Source organism: Erpetoichthys calabaricus, chromosome 10 (genome assembly GCF_900747795.2).
Source record: "Erpetoichthys calabaricus chromosome 10, fErpCal1.3, whole genome shotgun sequence".
Taxonomy (NCBI): Eukaryota; Metazoa; Chordata; class Cladistia; order Polypteriformes; family Polypteridae; genus Erpetoichthys; species Erpetoichthys calabaricus.
Genome location: NC_041403.2, coordinates 157208175 through 157230615, shown reverse-complemented (window position 1 = coordinate 157230615; position 22441 = coordinate 157208175). Strand labels below are relative to the sequence as shown.

Here is a 22441-nt window from a genome sequence, read left to right as displayed (position 1 = left end):
TCATTTACAAGAAACAAACTGTACAATGAAAGAAACTAAAAATTATTTAAAAAAAAAAATTATCAAATGTGACCTATTCAGCAGGACCTGGTAAAAAACACTAAAATAAGTTAATTAAAATTAAAACCCACCTCAAAATCTGAATACGCATTACTATACAATGTACATACAAAGGCAAGAAACCCAAGCGCAAACAGCAATACTTAACCAGCGTACGTTTGGTGCTCAGGAATATTCAGTTTCACACTTTAGGTGAAACAATGAGAAGATTCATCACAACACCACTGACAGGCAGTCACACTTTGTGCAAAGTAATGAATGAACGTGTTACAGTACAGGACAAGACCAGCATTATCTACTACATAATAAAACACTCAGGTCTGCGTGTCCAGTCCCATCCGAGCAATCTGGTTGGTCAATTTGGCGTTTGTGACACCACGAAAGTAGTGCATGCGTAAGGAGTAAAGGCGCACGCCGAGAGAGACGCCTTCAAAGATGTAGAGCATAAAACCAGACAGGAGGCGAGAAAGGCGCCTCGAAAATAATGACAGCGTAGTGCCGGTGAAGAGAGGCTAAGAAACGTGCAATTGCAGAGGAAAGGCACCGAAAGACAGCAAACATTTTTATATCATTCCACACGTACCATGGCAAGTATTTTATAAAGTCTTGTCAACCTAACGTGTCCTGTACAGCTCAAAGTTTGGCATCACAGGTCACTTGGAATCATTTCCACAATATGTCTGTTTCGCCAAAAAAAAAACCACCCTAACTATAAATTTAAAAAACCGGGAGTGGTCTCCCATCGACTTTCTCGTATACTCAGATATGGGGAAGGATATTTGAGAAGTAAACCGCAAGACAATGATTATATTTTAGTATGTACATTAAAGAACCATCAACAACAAATTAATAACACATTGTACAGTGTATTGAACAGCTGCATGAATAAAAGGTGAAGTACCACATCCGGTTAACGGAAATAGCCCAAATGTGGATAGAAATCTACGTTTTGTACCCGGTACTTGTATGCAAAATTTGGTTGACCGAAGTGAAAGCGCACTCAGGTTATCGTGTTTACACACACACACACACACACACACACACACACACAGACATAATTCCAAAAATAGTATTTTCAGTTTCAGAGAGGTCTAAAACATCAAGATTCTTCAAAAACTCAAAATGGAATTTTTGGAGGATTCCAATACTTTCCCTTTATGAGAAAGTCAGGGAGGTCTAAAACCGTTGAGATTCATCAAAATCTCAACATCGAATCTTTGGACGATTATAATACTTTCCCTATACGAGAAAGTAGAAAATTACGCGTTCAAGACACAAACAGGAAAATGCATTTTGGTCCACTGCATAGTGACAGACTGGACAGAGTTTGCATGGTCTTCTCGAGCCTGCATGGGTTTTTCCTATCATATCCCAAAAGGTTTTCTTGTTTTCTTCTTGTCTTTAGCTCAAAGATGAAGACAAGTTCCCCGCAGTCGTAAACGTAGATCAAGCAGGCTCATAAAATGAGTGCGTATAAGAATGTTGTCATCATGTTTCAATAAATGCGCACAATTAATTCAATTCTACCAACTTCTTCAAAGAATGATCTAAACTGCAATTATTTAAGCTAATTCTCTTGATTAACTCCAACGTCACTGGAATTGGTCATTTTTCCATGAGCTTTCTTCCCATACTTTCATTAGCATCAGGATACAGAATTAAACAATTGCATAAAAGTACCAGAATTAACTAATGTCCTCAAACTAAAACAAATAGGAAAAAAATTAAGAGAATATTTTAGTCTTCAGTATAAATGAGGGTTAGTTAAAAAGTATCCACAATATACAGTATTTATAAAAATGAATACAGAACAAATAAGAGTTTTGAATGTCATTTTTCAGGGAAAGTATTGTAATTGTCCAAAGATTCGACATCAAGATTTTGAAGAATCTCGAAGCTTTAGCAGTAATGCAGGCTGGTGGACAACCTGATTGCTAATCGGGGACATTCACAGTGACATTCATAAACTATTGATAAATTACATACTTTATTGATGATGGATCTCTGCTCCTGGTACACCATCAGCTCACAAAAAATAGACAGCAACACACTTTTGTTCATATGGAAAGGGGAGTGACCATTATAATAATAATACAGTGGAACCTCGGTTTGCGAGCATAATTCATTCCAGAAACGTGCTCGCAGTCCAAAGCACTCATATATCAAAGTGAATTTCCCCATAAGAAATAATGGAAACTCAGATGATTCGTTCCACGACCCAAAACTATTCATTTAAAAATGATTAATACAAAATATAAAGTAAAAATACATAAAACAAATTAACCTGCACTTTACCTTTGAAGAGAATCATGGCTGGTGTGAGTGAGTTTCTAAACTCTTGTGGGATTGCACCCAACAGGATGACTCGCTGAAGAGCGTCCCAAAGCAATCGCAGTCTCCCAAGCTCTGTAGCAGTTCGCCATAAAAGCGAATCCGAAAAGATCGCGGCCATGCTATAAGCGCCTGCCGTCGATGGGTGATACAAGGAACATTATAAATAGGCAGGGCACAGTACTGCTTGGCCATGACCCTGCCTGACTGCTGTGTCTGTGTGTAGGAGAGTGGCAGATGGTGTCGCTAAAGTACTGAGACTCAGCTTTGTGTTTTGGGGTACAAGACGGGGACTCGCACATTACAGCACACACACACACAATGCTGTAGTAAACAGTATACGCTCGTACGGATGTTTACTATGAGTGAGGCACGCCAACTCAGACGGAGAATAGGAGATGATTGCCCACAATCCCGCAGCAAGAGAGAGAACCACCATCAGCTCAGTTGTGATCACATGATGCTCAGCAGACAAAGCGTATACATACTACTCGTATTGCAAGACCTCGCTCGTTTATCAAATCAAAATTTATTAAAAATTTTAGCTCGTCTTGCAAAACACTCGTAAACCAAGTTACTCACAAACCGAGTTTCCACTGTATATATAAAGCACTTTTACAACCTTCATTACCCAGGCAGTGGGGAAACCACTTCAATCACCACCAAGGTGTAGCATCCACCTAGATCACGGGTGTCGAACTCCAGGAATGGAAGGCCGCAGGTTTCCATTCTAACTCTTTTCCTAATCACTCACCAGTTTTCACTGCTAATTAACTTTTTTCCCTTCATTTTAATAGCCCTGTTTGTAAGGATTCAGGCCTCTGAATTTATTCCTTTCTCCATTACATGAGAGCCAAACAGAAATGAGATGTGAAACAAGCCGACAGATGACCAGCGAAATTGGGATTTCAAACTCCAACCAGTCTCTTAATGAGAAGCCGATTCTTGCTGTTAATTAAATTCGTTATTTAATTCCTTGGCTTGTTGCTGCTCTCGTTCTGCCATGGCAGACACTTCTAAAACTGTTGATTTTTCTGTTTTTCCCAAAGAACTCTGTCGAGATGTTTTGGTGACCTGAGAGATCAGCCTTACTGAGACCTTCACCTTTCTTTATGTTCAGATATTGTGTGATGGGCACAGGTGAGCTGGTCAAGTGGCGGCTTGTTTTGTGTCTCATTATTGTTTGGCTGCTTATTACGGAAAAAAGACAACTAAGGGGTCTGAGTCAAGTTAATTAAAACTAAGGCAAAAGAAGTTAATTAGCAGCAAAAACTGGTCACTCATGAAGAAGGATAGAATGAAACCCTGCAGCCACTGCGGTCCTCCAGGACCGGAGTTCGACACCAGTGACCTAGATGAAGTGACAACAGCCATTCTTGGACCAGTACACCCTCCACACATTAGTCATCAGGCGGTGAAGGTGTGAGAGAGGTAGTTAGCCAATAAAGTACAGAGGACGACTGGGGGACAGAATGACCAGGCTGTGGTGGGACCTTGAGAAACATCCTGCTCTTTCCTGAAGGATGCCCAGTGACCATTTTTGACCTCAGTGTTACGTCTCACCTGAAGGACAGTACCAGTTATTTACAGCACAGTGTCCCCACCGTCACTGCCCAAGAGGACTGGGACCACAAACCACAGGATAAACACCCTCTACAGTCCTAACCAACACCTCTTGGAGCAGCAATCCAAGCTTTTCTAGTTGGTCTCCCATCCAAGTACTGGTTGGGTTCGAACATGCTTAGCTTCAGACCAGTTTGAACCAGTATCACAGCAGCCCAGACAACTAAAAAAAAAAAAAGTCACACTAACACCCGTAACTACTGTTATAGGCAACCATACAACAGAGGAGAAACATTATTATGGATTCTTTAACTTACCTTGCACCAGGAAGGTGGTGGTGTCCATTTCTTGGTACAAACATCTGTACAGTATCTTTGTTTTCTTAAAAATTGTTTCTTAATAGAATAAACTTTCAGTATAAATTGCTTATTTTTGTATTCACAGCTCCATGACCTGGGTAAACAAGTTTGTCAAAATATGTAATCATCATCATAAAAACAAGGTTCTAAATTCTAAATACTGACCAACGATAACTGCATATGAATAATTAAACGTTTCAAGGCAAAGCACACATTTGCAGTGAGTGATTAAAAAAAAAAAAAAAAAAAAGACGACAGCGTATTTTGCTTTCTGTAATCAGTTTGCCTTAAAATGTGATTTTAGAAATCTAAATTACACTTTAGTTTAGGTATTGCCAAAATGCTCCTAATACTCATTTACTATTATGTAGCAAGGCCTCATCATACACCTCGTTGGGTCTTCACGACACTTACAAAGCATCAGTAAATTCACTTTGGAATGGTCGGAGGATGCTTAATGGAGACACGTTTCTTTTGACATTCTACATTTAGTACTAGCCGTCCCCCGTGGCTCCACCCGTGTAGTAGTGAAACAGGACAGTGAGGAGGGCCCTGCCCGACCCCCTACTCCTCCTCCCCTCGTCCCACAGCCTCTGTCTCAGATTAGCAAGAATAAATCGCTCCTGCACGCAAACTATGATTCTAAGCTCAATGAGAGTAGTCAAAAAAAATCAACCGGAATGTTCAAGCAAATTCTACAGAAAAAAACCCAATCTAAATCCACAGTTTTCTCGTTCGCTAGATAAGCGCACGTACGCGTGAGTTGAGGGCCCCCACTCCCCCTCTCTTCAGCCCGATGGGAACCGCAAGGGAACTATAATGCTTGGTGAGAAGTTGCAAAATCAACCAGCATGTTCAAGTAAATTATAGGGGGAAAAAAAACACGATCTAAATCTGTTAAGTAGTTTTCTTGCTCACTAGATACGCGGATGTAAGATACGCCCCGAGGCTGGTGCGTGAGTGAAGGAGGGCCCTGCCCCCCTCCATAAATAAATCGGTGCCGCAAGCGAACTATAATACTGGGTGCAATGAGGATAGGTCGCAAAAATCAACCAGAATGTTCAAGCAAATTATTGATAAACACCCAACTGAAATCCGTCAAGTAGTTCTTTTGTGAAAAGCGGACAGACAGACAGATGTTGGATATACACATATATATATATATAAATATATAAATAAATGAGAGAGAGAAGATCTACAAGTCATTCATATTAACCAGTCATTTTACCATCATTTCAATATGCCATTACAGCACTGCGATGAATAACCGATCTACTGCTGTTTTGTAACCTTGGTTAAGGTCGTGTTACATAACAGTAAATAAATAATTTGTAGCACCTAAAGTGTTAACCAACTTTTTTTGAGAACTGCTACACCTTGATGTTTAACAACGTATGTCTTGTGATTTCTCTGAACAGATGAAGTTCCTTAGCAAAACTAAATGACTTCAAGAGAACATGAAGGCTTGCCTTTCATCATGACATCATTGATTTGGATGCAGGAGGAATGGAAGTACATGGCTGGGCAGCAGATATGAAAATGTATATGCTGGTTGTGAAGAATGTCACACACGTCATTTTTTTTTCCCCATCCCAACCTATTCCTTCCTTTAAGGAATACAAGTCAATATGTTGTACTTACTTCAAGGCAAAGCTTTCTGTGGGGGTCTGACTACATCCATCACTAGCAATACATAGGAAATGCCATGTTTGGTTCTCAAGAGGATGTAAAACAATAGAATTTGAAAACAAGTATAAAAGAATGAATGTCAAGTCTTTACATCCTGTAATACTTCCACACATTAGGAAATGTTGATTGGAAATGTCCTCAAAAGCACTCAAATGTAAGCGAGACTCTGGGTTAGTCGACGCAGAACATCTGCTGCACAACAAATCCTCATGATCAGCCTATTAGAACACTGAAGAGCAGCTTAAGATGGAACATTTCCAAAGAAATAAGAGAATGAGATCAAACCTCAGATGTGCATCACTCGTGCAAGTCCATGGGCTGGTAAACCTCCTCAAAACATCATCCTCACACTTACCACCTTCATCTTAATAAACATACTGCTCATGGAGTCGATAAAAGATATGGAAGAAATTGGTACCCCAAGGACCTCTGAGTCAGAAATCAGACAGGAGGAAGCCTGTTCCTCTTCATGAAGAGAAATTAAGATGCATGGAGCCCCCGTTACAGCCGTCTGTTAAGGGATTGTACCCTGAGCAGAGGTGTTAAGGAATGGTCCCGGAGCAAAGACAGAGACCCACATTTATAGACAACTGAATTTACATAACCGTGTTGAATTAATGCTTGCATATAACCTGACATTTACTCTGCTTGGTTCAAATGCTTACATACCCAAATAAACGCACTCAAGTTCAAGTCTCATTCCACTAAATTCTTGTCCTTCTCAGTTCTCCCTCAAGCTCAGCTCTTAACCTTTAAATTAAATTTCTAGTAAATGACATCAGCCAATTTATTAAACCATCTCCTAGAACTGTGGTCCTGGAGGGCTGCAGGTTTTCATTCTAACCTTTTTCTTAATTAGTGACATGTTTTTGCTACTAATAAATTTTGTATTGAATTCAAAAGAATAGTTAAACTATAGGGTGAGTCAAAATGATGTTAGCACTAAGGTATTATTTTTATCTCAACCACACCTTTCCAGGTCGTGGTGGACCATTGCCATGGCCTCCACATCCCCCTGATTTGACACCCTGTGATTTCTGGTTATGGGGTATGGTGAAGGAAAGTTTGAGATATCAATGACCTGAAGGACAGCATACGGACTGTGCCATCATCTATTCCCTGTGAAATGTGTGTCCGGGCTTTAAATGGTACTTACTGTTGCTCGTTGGTTTTTGTGTGTTGAACGTGATGGCGAATAGGCCGAGACATTCCTGTAAATCATCTTGCACATATGAAATATGTTTTGTGAATAAATTGTTTCCGCCATTCAAATGTTAACAATTTTGACTCAGCCAGTGTTTTTTATCTTACATTATACTGGCTTAACCTTATGGATCAAGGCTTTGTTCAACACCACCCATGTCCCATGATGCTTTGCAAGGCAGGCGTGACATCACAGAGCAGCCATACGCTGAACTTTCATGCATACTTACTGTAAGGTTGTTGCCAGTATGAATGTCGGTGGGTCTCAAGCACACAAAGGGGGCTTCTTGGGGGCAGGATTGAAGCTGTATAGCCTATGACACTGCTGTGCTGCGCGGTACTTTCCCCGTCTCGAACCACACTCATTTCACCAAGTGGAAGTCCTGCTTTGCCACTCACAGTTGTCATTTCATTCCCACATCCATTTAACAACATAAAAACAAGGAGTATTTTCATTTGGGGGGGTACATTCGCTGATTATGAGACTATTATTAGGAGTACACTCACCAGGTACTGTATATAACACTGCTCCCCGTAAGCTGGCAGCAAGCATGTTAGCCATGTGCCCAGTCGTGAACCCAAAACAAGCTTTAAAGGAGCCCGACCTCTCCCACAGGACACACTATGAAATAATTAAAACAAAAGATGTATTACTATTTACGAGGCATTTCTTGATAAAGATGGGGTGGGGGGTTGTGGGAGTGTCATTCCAGCTGCGTCCAAAGCCACATCAGACAGTGGAACGTGCCAGTCCCATGCCGCTGCTTTGTGACATGGGCAGTGTGTGCCCCAACAGTGGGACTCTATTTCACTTACGTATTGCTAGTTAGTGGTGATTCTTTCCTCCGAGTCTTTTGTTTGAGACACGATGGCGCAGCGCTTAGCACTGCTACCTCACAGTTTAGATCTCATATTTAGCCACCATAACCAGGCCAGCACAGTAAGTGACACTTATAAGCCCCTCAAAACTGAATCGGTTTCCCCTTCCCCATTGAGTTCTGTGAAGTTTCCGTTTCTGTGATTTCGCCAAACTCGTGGCAAAGCAAACTTTTCAGGACTTACACATCACTAATTAAAAAGGGTCTCTTTGTGTTATTTAATTAAAAGGCCAACGTGTTTAATATTTGATACTTCTGCATTACTAAAATCAAGTTTTTTTGTGTAAGATTTATTATCAAAGATATTCACTGGTAAAACACTTCATAAACTGTACATGGATTCAGAGCCAACTACAACTCACAAATAAAGTTTTCAAATTTTTACCTACACTATATGAAAAAAAAAATAAAAAATAAAGCAACTAAAAAACAGCTTCACCAAGATCAACGATGGTGTCTTCAGTGATGCATTGTTACAACATTGAACACTGAATACCAAGAGTATATGAAAACCACAAAATCAGAAGGGGGTGGGTGGGGGGGCAGCATCAAGCAGATTTTTTTCCCCTTAAACTTCAGACTAAAGCAGTTAAAATAACAGACAATTATCCAAACTAGTTCTGCTAACAACCAGAAATAAAGCAGGGGTACAGGTTTTCATACTGGTCTTCTCTTTTTACATTTACTTACAAAGAGCTCATCCATTTTAAAATGATCAATTAGTTGTCTATTTGTATACCGTCTACTTACTTTCAGTGCTCTGAAATATAACTGTTAATGTTAACTATGACATACATGCTCTTAAAGCACAGAAATTGTTGTCTGGTTATTATTTTTTTTTTTTTTAATTTAATTTTTGTTTGAACAGATTGGGTGAGACGGGTATTTACTGTTTGTAATGAAGGAAAGAAACAGAGAGAGATGTTAGGAAAAAAGAAGTTTGGGCCAATGACATATCCCCCATCTTGCCTTCCAATAAAATTCTTTAAGGGGATTAGTTATATTTAAATATTAACATGCATAAATTGCATGAGCAGTAAATAAACCTAAAGGGCATATCCACAGAGCTGTACAATAATGACTGGAGCAGAAGGATTTCTGAAGAACTGTACATTTTTCAGTTAAGACTGATATTCACCAGCTGCAAATTCAGAGGCACCAGGTACTCTTCCAAAATAAAAAAAAAAGGAATGGTACTGCTGTTCACCGCAATAACAGGCAACTGTGCGCTTTCAGTCACTCATATCCATATCTTCTTCATGATGATCATCACCATTAACTTTGGATTCTCTTACAGCATCTCCCATTACTTTGTCTTCAGATGTTTCCTTTACCTTTGGAGAGGAAGAGTCTGAAACTTTTTTGTCCTCTTTTTTCTCTTTTTCACTGTCATATCCTTGTTCTTCTTCATCGTAATCTCGTGTTACCTACAAAAATATATACATATAAAATTACTTCTTCCCAAATTACTAACATTTTACAAAGAGTCTGAGAGCAAATGCAGACTGAAAAGGGATATTGCTATCAAGGTTCATGCATTGTTTATATATCTAACAAATAAAAGCAATCTATTTCTGCAGATCACGAGTTATTCAAAAATAAAATACAGAAATAAAAACGCCACTGTACCTCATTTAATTCTCTCTTATTAGTCATCTCTGCCTGCAAAAGCACAAGTTTAAAATACTGTTTTCAAAAAATAAGGACAAATTAACATCCAGCAGCTATCTGGTCTGCAGAAATAATTACTTACATCATCAACATTAACTAAAACTCCACAGCACCATTAGGGATACTTACTAGTGGCACCTCAATACTCACACGACGCTGCACTTTTCTTTAAAGCATCAACACGCGACACCTTTCTAGTTCTTCACTATAAACACTTCTCAAAGCCTACAATTTCAACAATTAGTACCATTAGAGAACGTACCTTTACATCTCCTTTCTCACCATCAGACTTTCTTTCTCGATCTTTCTCCTTGTCTTTACTTTTTTTCTTTTTGCTGGTTGACCTCTCTCTCTCTTCTCTGCTTCTGTCTCTGTCCTTTTCTCGTTCCCTGTCTTTTTCCCTCTCTTTGTCCTTCTTCTTTTCTTTCTTGTGTCTGAAAAAAGTAACATTTCAAAACAAAAAAATACAATGAGAATATTTAAGCCATACTTGAATACGTCTCACAAATTTATTAAATGTGTGGCTTCAGGAGTTACGTGACATGATCACTGCTGCTGTAATTTTATTTCTTTGAATTTGTGTTTAATTAGTGCAAAGCAAGTTATACTGCTTACGACTGATATAATACCTAATTATATACAGAACTGTGTTTAATATACAGTGATCCCTCGCTATATCACGCTTCGACTTCCGCGGCTTCACTCTATCGCGATTTTTTCTCATACACACGTACGTCACTAAACGTGCGCTTTCTGAAAACTTTTATCTAAGCCCCACGATGGCTCCTAAACGTGCTGCTTTTTCTAAGCCTTCTGACAATGAAACTAAGTGCCGGAGGAAGATGCTTACCATCCAGAAGAAGGTGAAACTCTTGGATATGATCAAAGATGGCAAAGTCTACAAAAGCCTCCTCACGCATATGAAAAGACAGCACCAGCAACTGCCGATCATGATGTTCTTCAGCCGCGCACCCAGACACCCACTGCCTACTCCTAGTACTCCTTCAGCGGAAGACGACAACGACGCACCTGCTGAAGATCCCGCACCACTTTGTCACGCTTGGGTCACAGATTTGCACAGCTGTCAGCTGTTTCAGGGGTTTTCCCAGGGGCGTCTGTGTCCTCTGAGGGTGCGATCAGCGCTCCAGCTTACAACCTGAAGACTCTCCTACTGAGGTCGTGCCTTCATAGGTTAGTGGTTGTGTGTAAGAACTGTGTGTGTGTGTAATTAAATGTACAGTACAATAATAATAATATGATATTTGTAACGTCTAATATGTCTTATTTTCTCTTATTTTGTCTAATATATTGGGTAATACGAGTGTAATGGTGACTAAAGGGTGTTATTTCATGTCTAGAGGGCTCTAATAATGTTAAAAAGCATATTTAGAAGGTCGTAAACAGGTTTTCTATACTCTAACTGCGAAAATATTCGATTTACAAATAAAGAATCCTACTTCGTGAAAATTCATTTATTACGGTAGAGTCTGGAACGGATTAACCGTGATAAACGAGGGTTCACTGTATATGTTAATTTCTTCTAATTATTGCTCTTTTCACACTTAAAAGTTTAAAAACTAAACATGCACATGTAAATGTTTTCTCTTCTTTTTGCTTCGCACATTCCACAAAAATTAACTTGCATTTTCCTAATATCTTATTTACATTTTAAGCAACATCTTCAGCATTACCCAATAGCAAAGGGAAAGTTACATTTTTACACACAGAGAGGTTTGTTTTCTTTTCAGATGTCACTGCTGCTAACATGACATTATTTAGTCACCCTTCGAATACAAGTGTCTGCCAAATCCTACCAACTTGTTCCTACAGTGTTTTCCAATTGAGCAAATGCTATTGTACAGTAATCCCTCCTCCATCGTGGGGGTTGCGTTCCAGAGCCACCCGCGAAATAAGAAAATCCGCGAAGTAGAAACCATATGTTTATATGGTTATTTTTATATTGTCATGCTTGGGTCACAGATTTGCGCAGAAACACAGGAGGTTGTAGAGAGACAGGAACGTTATTCAAACACTGCAAACAAACATTTGTCTCTTTTTCAAAAGTTTAAACTGTGCTCCATGACAAGACAGAGATGACAGTTCCGTCTCACAATTAAAAGAATGCAAACATATCTTCCTCTTCAAAGGAGTGCCCGTCAGGAGCAGATAATGTCAGAGAGATAGAGAACAGCAAACAAATCAATAGGGCTGTTTGGCTTTTAAGTATGCGAAGCACCGGGGCACAAAGCTGTTGAAGGCAGCAGCTCACACTCCCTCCGTCAGGAGCAGAGAGAGAGACAGAGAAAAACAAAGTCAAAAATCAATACGTGCCCTTTGAGTTTTTAAGTATGCGAAGCACCGTGCAGCATGTCCTTCAGGAAGCAGCTGCACACAGAAGGTAGCAAAGTCCGTATCGTCTAGGTGTGCGAACAGCCCCCCTGCTCACACCCCCCTACGTCAGTGCAAGAGAGAGAGAGAAAGTAAGCTGGGTAGCTTCTCAGCCATCTGCCAATAGCGTCCCTTGTATGAAATTAACTGGGCAAACCAACTGAGGAAGCATGTACCAGAAATTAAAAGACCAATTGTCCGCAGAAACCCGCGAAGCAGCGAAAAATCTGCGATATATATTTAAATATGCTTATATATAAAATCCGCGATGGAGTGAAGCCGCGAAAGGCGAAGCGCGATATAGCGAGGGATCACTGTATTTTAAATTTCCCATTGGGATTAATAAAGTATCTATCTATCTATAAACTCTGCCTTCCTCTTCTCTACAGTTTCATTAGAACTAATAGTTATTATGTACAAAGTACATGTGGGGAGTGTAGGTGATACACAAAAATTGCATAATAAAAAAAATGCAGTACAGGGTGGCAGGGCAGAGCACTGCTCAGTAATGGCGCTTCACAGATCCCACATCCTGGGTTCGATTTCCACACCCAAACATTATCCATGTGAAGTCTGCGTGTTTTCTCCATATAGTCCCCTTTAAACATATTGGAACAACAAGGTCAATTAATTTGTTTTTGCTGTACAATTAATACATTTGTGTTTGAAATCAAATGATGAATAGAACACGAGATTTCAGAATTTCAGCTTTTATATCCTAGTATGAACATCTAGATGTGTTGAACAATAGCAGATCACCCAAATTTTTAGATAAGCAAAAGTATGGGAAAATCTAAGCAATTATCTCACCCACACCACTCTCTCCTTTTTAACGAGTCACATAATGCACAAAAAAGGGCCATCCTTTACCAAAAATTCAAGCCATGACATCATACGGATTCTACCTGTGCCAAGATTACTAACGAATATATCTAACTTCTAACTCAACCAACCAGCCACATTTTGCAGTATTGCTCTATTTTGGCTTGAAAGTTATGTTAAATCAAAGGTCAGTACAGTATCTGGGTCAAATAATGTTTCTACGTTGTTTACATCCAAGCAAAACAACCAAAAACTAAGATTCACTAACCTTCTAGGAGAAGGTGACCTGGACAGTTTCCGCTTTGGAGATCGTGACTTTTTTGGAGATCTGGATGCGCTACGACTCCTCCTCCTCCTCCTTTCCCTAGAATATACATATAAATATTACTTCAGCTTTGTTTTAAATCTCTCCTTTGCTACTACCTCAAAGAGGTTGAGAAGCAATCCCAGACTTGTGCCAGCCCTTTTCATTAGCTTATTGATTCAGTGGGCTTTTCTAAAAGTGACCCTACCGGATCAACACACCATTGTGCACAAAATCACAGTGGCCAGAGTGGCAGAACATGAAGGATGTCACTACCCACATTAAAGGAACCTAGTCTGCTTTGCCCTCTCTTATACAGTTCCTCTGTTACAAGACCAGTCCAATCTGACATTGACCCACAAGTACATGTAGAAGTGCACCACTTAATATCCACTCCTTGAATAGTGACCAGATATAATGGCAATATCCAGATCCTGGATTTTGCAGATGTCAGAATTGTCTGCAACTTTTCTTCATCAAGAAACAAAGTTCTCTGACTCTTATACTCAGTCTCATCTTCCTTATTGATACCTCCCATAAGTGCAGAATCACCCTAGAACAAATTTATAATCTGAGGTGTACAGTGTGAAGAGGCAGGACTGTTACTTTTGGTGCTCCGGTGTTGCTCAAATCCATATCAGAGGCACAGTCCTCAAGTTTCACAATCTACAGTCTGCCTGAGACTAGATTACTACAAGAAAGCATTTAAATGATCTCCTGCATGCATGGCCATGAAACACGGATAAAGCAGTACAATATGTAAAAATAAAAAGCAATGAACCCTAACTGCACTGCCACTTCTGGGCCCCTGATTTACATATAGTTAGATATGGTTTAAATTGACCAGAATTAAAATAAGCACTTCTGTTCTGCAAATGTGTCAATCTGCAGCACTCAACCTGCACTCATCCAGCCGAAGCCATCACTCTGCCTTAATGCTCACTGGCTCAAGTCTGTGTTGAAGTTTATCTAGCAAACAGTTGTATGGAATTACAACTAATGATCTACCATGATTTGAAATGCATACATTTCACGTGTGTTCCGAGTCCACAACAGTCTGTGTAAATGAAGGCTGACATGAGGTGTGAAGACATATTGAACAAAATAGCTCAAACAGCAAATTTTTCATGTTATAGTAATAAGGACAATGTTGATGTGCAGTGTAGACCAAAGTCCAAATATATATAAATAAAACACTGCCTGGACCAAAAAAAAAAAAGTTCACACTAATATTTTGTTGGACCGCCTTTAGCTTTGATTACGACACGCATTCGCTGCGGAATTGTTTCGATAAGCTTAGGCAATGTCACAAGATTTAATTCCATCCAGTTTTGCATTAATTTTTCACCAAGATCTTGCATTGATGATGGTAGAGTCTGACCGCTGCGCAAAGCCTTCTCCAGCACATCCCAAAGATTCTCAATGGGGTTAAGGTCTGGACTCTGTGGTGGCCAATCCATGTGTGAAAATGAGGTGTCATGCTCCCTGAACCACTCTTTCACAATTTGAGCCCGATGAATCCTGGCATTGTCATCTTGGAATATGCCCGTGCCTTACAGCTACACAGCTGTTCCGTCCCAATCCCTTGAGTTCTTCGCATTGTGCGTGTGGAAATGCTCTTACTTTCACTATTAAACATAGACCTGAGTTCTACTGTTGTTTTTCTTCGACTTGATTTCACCAAACGTTTAAGTGATCGCCGATCACGATCATTCAGGATTTTTTTCTGGCCACATTTCTTCCTCGAAGACGATGGGTCCCCACTATCCTTCCAGTTTTTAATAATGCGTTGGACAGTTGTTCTTAACCCAATTTTGGTAGTTTCTGCAATCTCCTTAGATGTTTTCTCTGCTTGATGCATGCCAATGATTTGACCCTTCTCAAACAGACTAACAGCTTTTCCACGACCACGAGATGTGTCTTTCGACATGGTTGTTTAAGAAATGAGAAGCAACTCATTACACCAGTTGGGGGTTAAATAACTTGTTGCCAGCTGAAAGATAATCGCCCATGCAGTAATTATCCAATAGGAGGCTCGTACCTATTTGCTTAGTTAAATCCAGGTGGCGACATTTTTTTTTGGCCAGGCAGTGTGTGTGTGTGTGTATTATATATTACATATTACAGTGCATCCGGAAAGTATTCACAGCGCATCACTTTTTCCACATTTTGTTATGTTACAGCCTTATTCCAAAATGGATTAAATTCATTTTTTTCCTCAGAATTCTACACACAACACCCCATAATGACAACGTGAAAAAAGTTTTACTTGAGGTGTTTGCAAATTTATTAAAAATAAAAAAACTGAGAAATCCCATGTACATAAGTATTCACAGCCTTTGTTCAATACTTTGTCGATGCACCTTTGGCAGCAATTACAGCCTCAAGTCTTTTTGAATATGATGCCACAAGCTTGGCACACCTATCCTTGGCCAGTTTCGCCCATTCCTCTTTGTAGCACCTCTCACGCTCCATCAGGTTGGATGGGAAGCGTCGGTGCAGGGCCATTTTAAGATCTCTCCAGAGATGTTCAATCGAATTCAAGTCTGGGCCACTCAAGGACATTCACAGAGTTGTCCTGAAGCCACTCCTTTGATATCTTGGCTGTGTGCTTAGGGTCGTTGTCCTGCTGAAAGATGAACCGTCGCCCCAGTCTGAGGTCAAGAGCGCTCTGGAGCAGGTTTTCATCCAGGATGTCTCTGTACATTGCTGCAGTCATCTTTCCCTTTATCCTGACTAGTCTCCCAGTCCCTGCCGCTGAAAAACATCCCCACAGCATGATGCTGCCACCACCATGCTTCACTGTAGGGATGGTACTGGCCTGGTGATGAGCGGTGCCTGGTTTCCTCCAAACGTGACGCCTGGCATTCACACCAAAGAGTTCAATCTTTGTCTCATCAGACCAGAGAATTTTCTTTCTCATAGCACCTGAAGGGCTCTCAGACTTTTGGCAAACTCCAGGCGGGCTGCCATGTGCCTTTTACTAAGGAGTAGCTTCCATCTGGCCACTCTACCATACAGGTCCGATTGGTGGATTGCTGCAGAGATGGTTGTCCTTCTGGAAGGTTCTCCTCTCTCCACAGAGGACCTCTGGAGCTCTGACAGAGTGACCAATCGGGTTCTTGGTCACCTCCCTGACTAAGGCCCTTCTCCCCCGATCACTCACTTTACATGGCTGGCCAGCTCTAGGAAGAGTCCTGGTGGTTTCAAACTTCTTCCACTTACGGATGATGGAGGCCACTGTGCTCATTGGGACCTTCAAAGCAGCAGAAATTTTTCTGTAACCTTCCCCAGATTTGTGCCTCGAGACAATCCTGTCTCGGGGGTGTACAGACAATTCCTTTGACTTCATGCTTGGTTTGTGCTCTGAACTGTCAACTGTGGGACCTTATATAGACAGGTGTGTGCCTTTCCAAATCATGTCCAGTCAACTGAATTTACCACAGGTGGACTCCAATGAAGCTACAGAAACATCTCAAGGATAATCGGGGGAAACAGGATGCACCTGAGCTCAATGGCAAAGGCTGTGAATACTTATGTACATGTGCTTTCTCAGTTTTTTTATTTTTAATAAATTTGCAAAAACCTCAAGTAAACTTTTTTCACGTTGTCATTATGGGGTGTTGTGTGTAGAATTCTGAGGAAAAAATTGAATTTAATCCATTTTGGAATAAGGCTGTAACATAACAAAATGTGCAAAAAGTGATGCGCTGTGAATACTTTCCGGATGCACTGTAATATGTAATATGTAATATATATATATATATATATATATATAATACACACACACACACACACACACACACACTGCCTGGCCAAAAAAAAAATGTCGCCGCCTGGATTTAACTAAGCAAATAGGTACGAGCCTCCTATTGGATAATTACTGCATGGGCAATTATCTTTCAGCTGGCAACAGGTTATTTAACCCCAACTGGTGCAATGAGTTGCTTCTCATTTCTCAAACCACCATGTCGAAAGACACATCTCGTGGTCGTGGAAAAGATGTTAGTCTGTTTGAGAAGGGTCAAATCATTGGCATGCATCAAGCAGAGAAAACATCTAAGGAGATTGCAGAAACTACCAAAATTGGGTTAAGAACAACTGTCCAACGCATTATTAAAAACTGGAAGGATAGTGGGGACCGTTTTTAAAGTATAAAACAAAAAATATCAAGAACTCACGCCCTGCGAGAGGAGACTTTGTGCCAAAAGATTTAACCATGCCTGAGGCCGGGAAATAAAAGATAGAGTAGGACAGCTGCTGTGCAGGCTTTTAAATGTTCAAAGCGCCGTACAAGATGCAGATCACGCGGCACAGCAGCAGCAGCAAGCCAACGGCTGATCGAGCAAAGTTTAAAAAAAAAATGAATATATGTTTCCCATTGTATCACCGTTTAAGAGGGGGTTTCAGAGGAGTGACCGCGTCTCCTTGGGGTGCGTTCATTTCCCCCTCTTTACAACGCAAGCAGCAGAGATGCGAAGTGCAGGGGGTTGGTAAGTGAAGCGAGCAGGGGGGTAACCCCCTAGTATCAAATAAACACTTTCACAAAGGGTACAACAAAAAGTATGCATTTAAGAACAAAACTGAATAAAAATCATTCAAAATGACATGTTGCTGTGAATGTCTAAAAAGTGATGTCTAAATAGAGTTTTCCTCACACGGTAATCTTACTCCAGACATTGCAGTGTCTGTTTGCTAACCAAGATACCAAGAAGAAATGCTTCACCTGCGCTTGTGTGTCTGCTTTTATCCCTGCAGCGCAAACTTTTCCAAGTATCATAAATTTACACCAACTCTTACAGATTCAAATTGATATATTTATTATATAATAAAAACATACATTTGTTCACTACTCAATCCGCTCTATGCAGGGAGGCCACGGGAATCAAACCCATGATCTCTTTACTGCGAGGCAGCAACGTCAACTCTGCACAACCTGCATGATTCTGCAAAGAAGCACCATTACCACTGTGACAACTGCATGCCTATAAAATAAGACTAGTTGAAAATGAAACACATATGCATGCAAACATCTATTTTGCATCACCTGATATTTGGACTTCATTTTTTTTTTTAAACATTCAAAGCGACATGTCATTTGAATGATTTGGTTTTACTCAGTTTGAGTCTTGAATAAAAGCACACTTGTTTTGTTATACCTTTTGTGAAAGTGTTAATTTGTTATTTGGACTTCAGTCTTTATATATTCTATACTTCACATCAACATTATGCCATTAGTACTATAACATGAAAAAAATGGCTTTTTTAGCTATGTATACATTTCTTGCCTCACATCTCTTATATCAACCTACATTTACAAAGATCATTGTGTACACAGAACACACATCAAATGTATATATTTCAAATCACAACATATCATTACCTACGTAATTCCTTACAACTCATTGCTAGATAAAATCTTCAACACAGACTTGAGCGGTGGATGGGTGAACAGCAGATGGGCAAGTGCAGGCTGAGTGCCGTAAATTGACACATCTGAAAAACGAAGTGTTTATTGGCGGGAAAATTGGTGCAGTGATAAGGACCTATGAGATTCCTCACGTATGTTAGTAAAATTAGTGTAGTCAGGGAGAACGAAAAATTTCACAGGCTTTTAGGAAAAGTGTTAATTCAAAATCCAGCTGAAGAGAGAGTGTTGAAAATATGGGTTGGACGCACAGAAAAATTAAAATTAGGTTGGAAAATGGTGCAAGAGATTGTTACTTGGGCTATCAACAGACCTGCTTAGACTGCGTGATCTTCTAGCAGTACTGTAGCTCTTTGGTGGCGTTTTAGATCGTTTTTTTTCTTTTTCTTCTTTCTTCCTGTCCCTGTTATTGGAAATTGAGACTATTAGCACATCACCAAAATTACCAATTTTATGCTTTTAGTTTGGTTTTAAAAGGTACAGTAGAAATTTGCAAATATTATAAAACACTGAATATAGAAAGCAATTGTCAGCATTAATCCTGTTACATTACCAAAGATGATATCACCAATTTAGACAGCAGCATTGCCAAATTATTTTATTCATACAAGTTGTACAATGGAGTATTATATAGCAAAGTTAGCAAAGTTAGTGTCCACAGATCTGCACTATGTTGAGAGTCAAATCAGTTTTTCCTCACAACGCTATCTCTACCATAACAAAAAAAAAAAAGATTTTCCTGTAAAATTAAGTTATATGTGCCTTTAAACTCAAAGTCCCGGTGCTAGTCTGCTTCTTAATTGTTCTTTGTGAAACATCAGTACTGACTGGGCATTGTAAAAGATGGACAGATTTATCTCTAAATCAGTAAGTTAAACACCCTAACAGTTTAATAACGATGGGTCACAAGACATGAAGGTGGGGATGATCTGAGAGAAAAAAAAAAAAATACAACAAACTAACCTAGACTTGCTCCTTGAACGTCTGCTTCGGTCTCTAGAATGTGACCGGCGACGTCTTGGACTTTTAGAACGCCTCCTGCTTCTTGACTTAGAATGAGACCTTCGTCTTGATCTGCTCTTTGAACGTCTACAGCAAAGAAAAAAGAAAAAAGAAAAAAACAACACATTTTTACAAATAGCTCTGTTGAATTTAAAACAAAAAAAAAAACACTAACATGTAAATGCTAAAATTAGGAAATGAAGAGGATGGCACTTAGTATAATATAAATCACCTTTTTAAAAATGTCACAATTTGCTTCTAAAAACATACATCAAACTCTCATAACATTAAATATTTTTTGTTCATATCTATTAGGTCTTTGCAAAATGTCTCGAGTTCAAATACTTGTCCTCTTTCATTCTAATGCTCTTATCTGTTTGCAAGCACAGTGTATATAGAAGGCAGTGGTTCTAAGATTTTGCTATTTTGACAGTTCTCTACTGATTTTCTGTTAACACTTTATTCTTTCCATTACCATGCCTTTAACTGAAAGAACAGGTACCTGTATAAAGCTTTATTATTTAAACTGACTTTCTTCATTAAGTCTCACACAGTACACCTTTCAAACATTTAAAATGACCCATTTCATCCTATCTCAACTGCAATGAAGGCAAATGCCAAAGTCTAGCAAAACAACCCATGAAACAGTTAGAGGAAATTGGTGACAGCTTAGGAAAAACTTCTAGGTATAAATAAATAGGGTACTGAAACTGCACAACAATTGAGAGAGCAACAGTTTGGGGGTAAATTGCTGCCTAGAACATGGTGGAAGTAGGGCAAATAAAGTGATCAGGCATTATTAGCAAACAGCACAAAAATGCAAAGAGATGTGGTTGCTCATGCTCTATAATAGCTTTTAAATAACATAACTAGCTCAGCAATCACCTAAATGTCCTGGTTCAAAAATGGCAGTGTTTCTGCTGAGACGCAATAAACTTAGGTTATAATGTTAAAACACCCCATGAGGTATTAAGTAAAACTATGTCTAGTTAAGTTGAGAACTATATACATCACCCGATATGTTCAAAAACCAACAGAACAGTGAGCATCACTAATATCATCTGAGGTACCAATACAAAGGAGCATACTAAACAAAGGCCCTGAAAGTCTGTCAGCCTCTTTACCAATATCCACCCATCCTTGGTGCTTACTTTAATTCACAAGTACAGGGAAAAAAAGCACATCACCACAAGATCAGACAAAAGTCTGGAAACAACCTTGAAAGGTAAACTAATCATATAAAGTATCAGTACAAAAACAGTAATAAGTAACATGCTTCTTGTTCACTTGGCAGATGTTTTTTACCCTCAAAATGTTTTAGAAGTTCATTTTTTTTTGCTGACCATGATTACAGTCATTATTCATAACTAAAAGTCATAAGATATGATCAAAAAGTCACAAATGGGCCAAAAAACTACATACAACCACTAAGACTTTATTAATGACCAATAGGGCCCGTGGATTTTACTTTTTTGACATTGATCAACAGAAAAAACACTCTTCAACATTATTTTCTGCAAAGACCACAGTGGTGTCCTGGAGTGGCCAAGGCAGAGACCAGATCTCAATTACGCTGAGAATTTGTGGCTGGAGTTGAAAATCACTATCCCCATGACAAAGCTTGAAGAATGTGGAAAAATTGAAGTGTCCAGACGTGCAAACAGACTCAAGGCTATCATGGATGCCAAAGATGGATCTATTAAATGCTGACATAAAGGGAGTCAATAATTATAAATATAAAACACAAAATAATTGTCACATAACTAATTTAGATAACTTTGAAGAGATCCGTTTCACTCGGATATTAAGAGTATTCTTCAGATGATCAATGTGAAAAACCCAAATTAATCCATTGTGATTCATTGTTTTACAACAATAAAATGTGAAAACGTCCAAGGGGTACTTTAATAAGCATTTAACCATACGTTGCCTATAAAAGAGATTTGACAACGCATTAAATTCGTTAATGGAACTGATTACAATGGTTGTGGGTGAAAACACAAACAAAACCAGGGGTTGGCCCACAACAACACAAGAAGAAACATTTTTACCACCAAAGGTTATCATTGTTAATGAAATTATTAAAACAACTAAAAGAAATCTTGTCAAACAAAATAAAAATAAAACCTAAAAGCTGAGGGGAAAAACAAAAACTGAAATTAAAATTGGATATAAACTAAAATGAAACCTTCATGCATCTTTTAAATACACTAACTGTCAGGAGTCTACTGTGACCAATGTTCCCTATGAGGTGTATATGTTCATGGTCATGTACAACTAAATTATAGCACAAGAAGGGAGTCACAAACTCCTCCAACGAAAATTTACAAAGCAGCAGGGGTCCAACACCTCTCCACTTAGTAAATATTAAATTACAATCAAATAAAAACAATCAAAAAACACAAAACTACCTACGAGAAGGTAAATGGCAGGTTACATTAGTCAGCACACTTCCAATTTTTTTTTCCTCTGCAAAAAGCTGTTGTCTGGTCAACTCAGCCTTCATAAGGTACTGTACAAAGTACTTATCCAAAGTTTAAAATGCCAAGTTCTGCCAAAATATACAGACTGTTCCTCCAAGAGGAAGAGGAACATGCTTTTTAAATAGTTTAGAACTTAATGTATAGGTACCTGGAGAAAAAAAAGAGCCTTAGCGAGACCTTCTGCAAGTTTTTACAATCTCTTTACTATGGAGGCAAAGTATAATTAATTAAATCTAATTATCAAACTGACATCTTTAAGT

At 39.2% G+C, this 22441-nt stretch overlaps 2 protein-coding genes across 6 annotated transcripts in view; both read right to left on the bottom strand.

Moving 5' to 3' along the window:
• fnbp1l (formin binding protein 1-like) overlaps window positions 1-22441 on the bottom strand; it is a 373280-nt gene that overhangs the window by 174472 nt on the left and 176367 nt on the right. The gene's annotated exons all lie outside the window — the stretch shown is intronic.
• The window catches only part of srsf11 (serine and arginine rich splicing factor 11), a 40360-nt gene continuing 26794 nt past the window's right edge, over window positions 8876-22441 (bottom strand). For 2 of the 5 annotated variants that reach the window (XM_028812175.2, XM_028812173.2), the window contains exons 8-13: window positions 19660-19785; window positions 19010-19099; window positions 13233-13328; window positions 10017-10188; window positions 9713-9745; window positions 8876-9510 (exon numbers count right to left, since the gene is read on the bottom strand). In XM_028812175.2, coding sequence (XP_028668008.1) covers window positions 9316-9510; window positions 9713-9745; window positions 10017-10188; window positions 13233-13328; window positions 19010-19099; window positions 19660-19785 — 712 coding nt within the window. In that variant the 3' untranslated portion in view covers window positions 8876-9315. The remainder of the gene's footprint in view (window positions 9511-9712; window positions 9746-10016; window positions 10189-13232; window positions 13329-19009; window positions 19100-19659; window positions 19786-22441) is intronic. The other 3 variants (XM_028812176.2, XM_028812177.2, XM_028812178.2) reach the window with 2 other exon arrangements.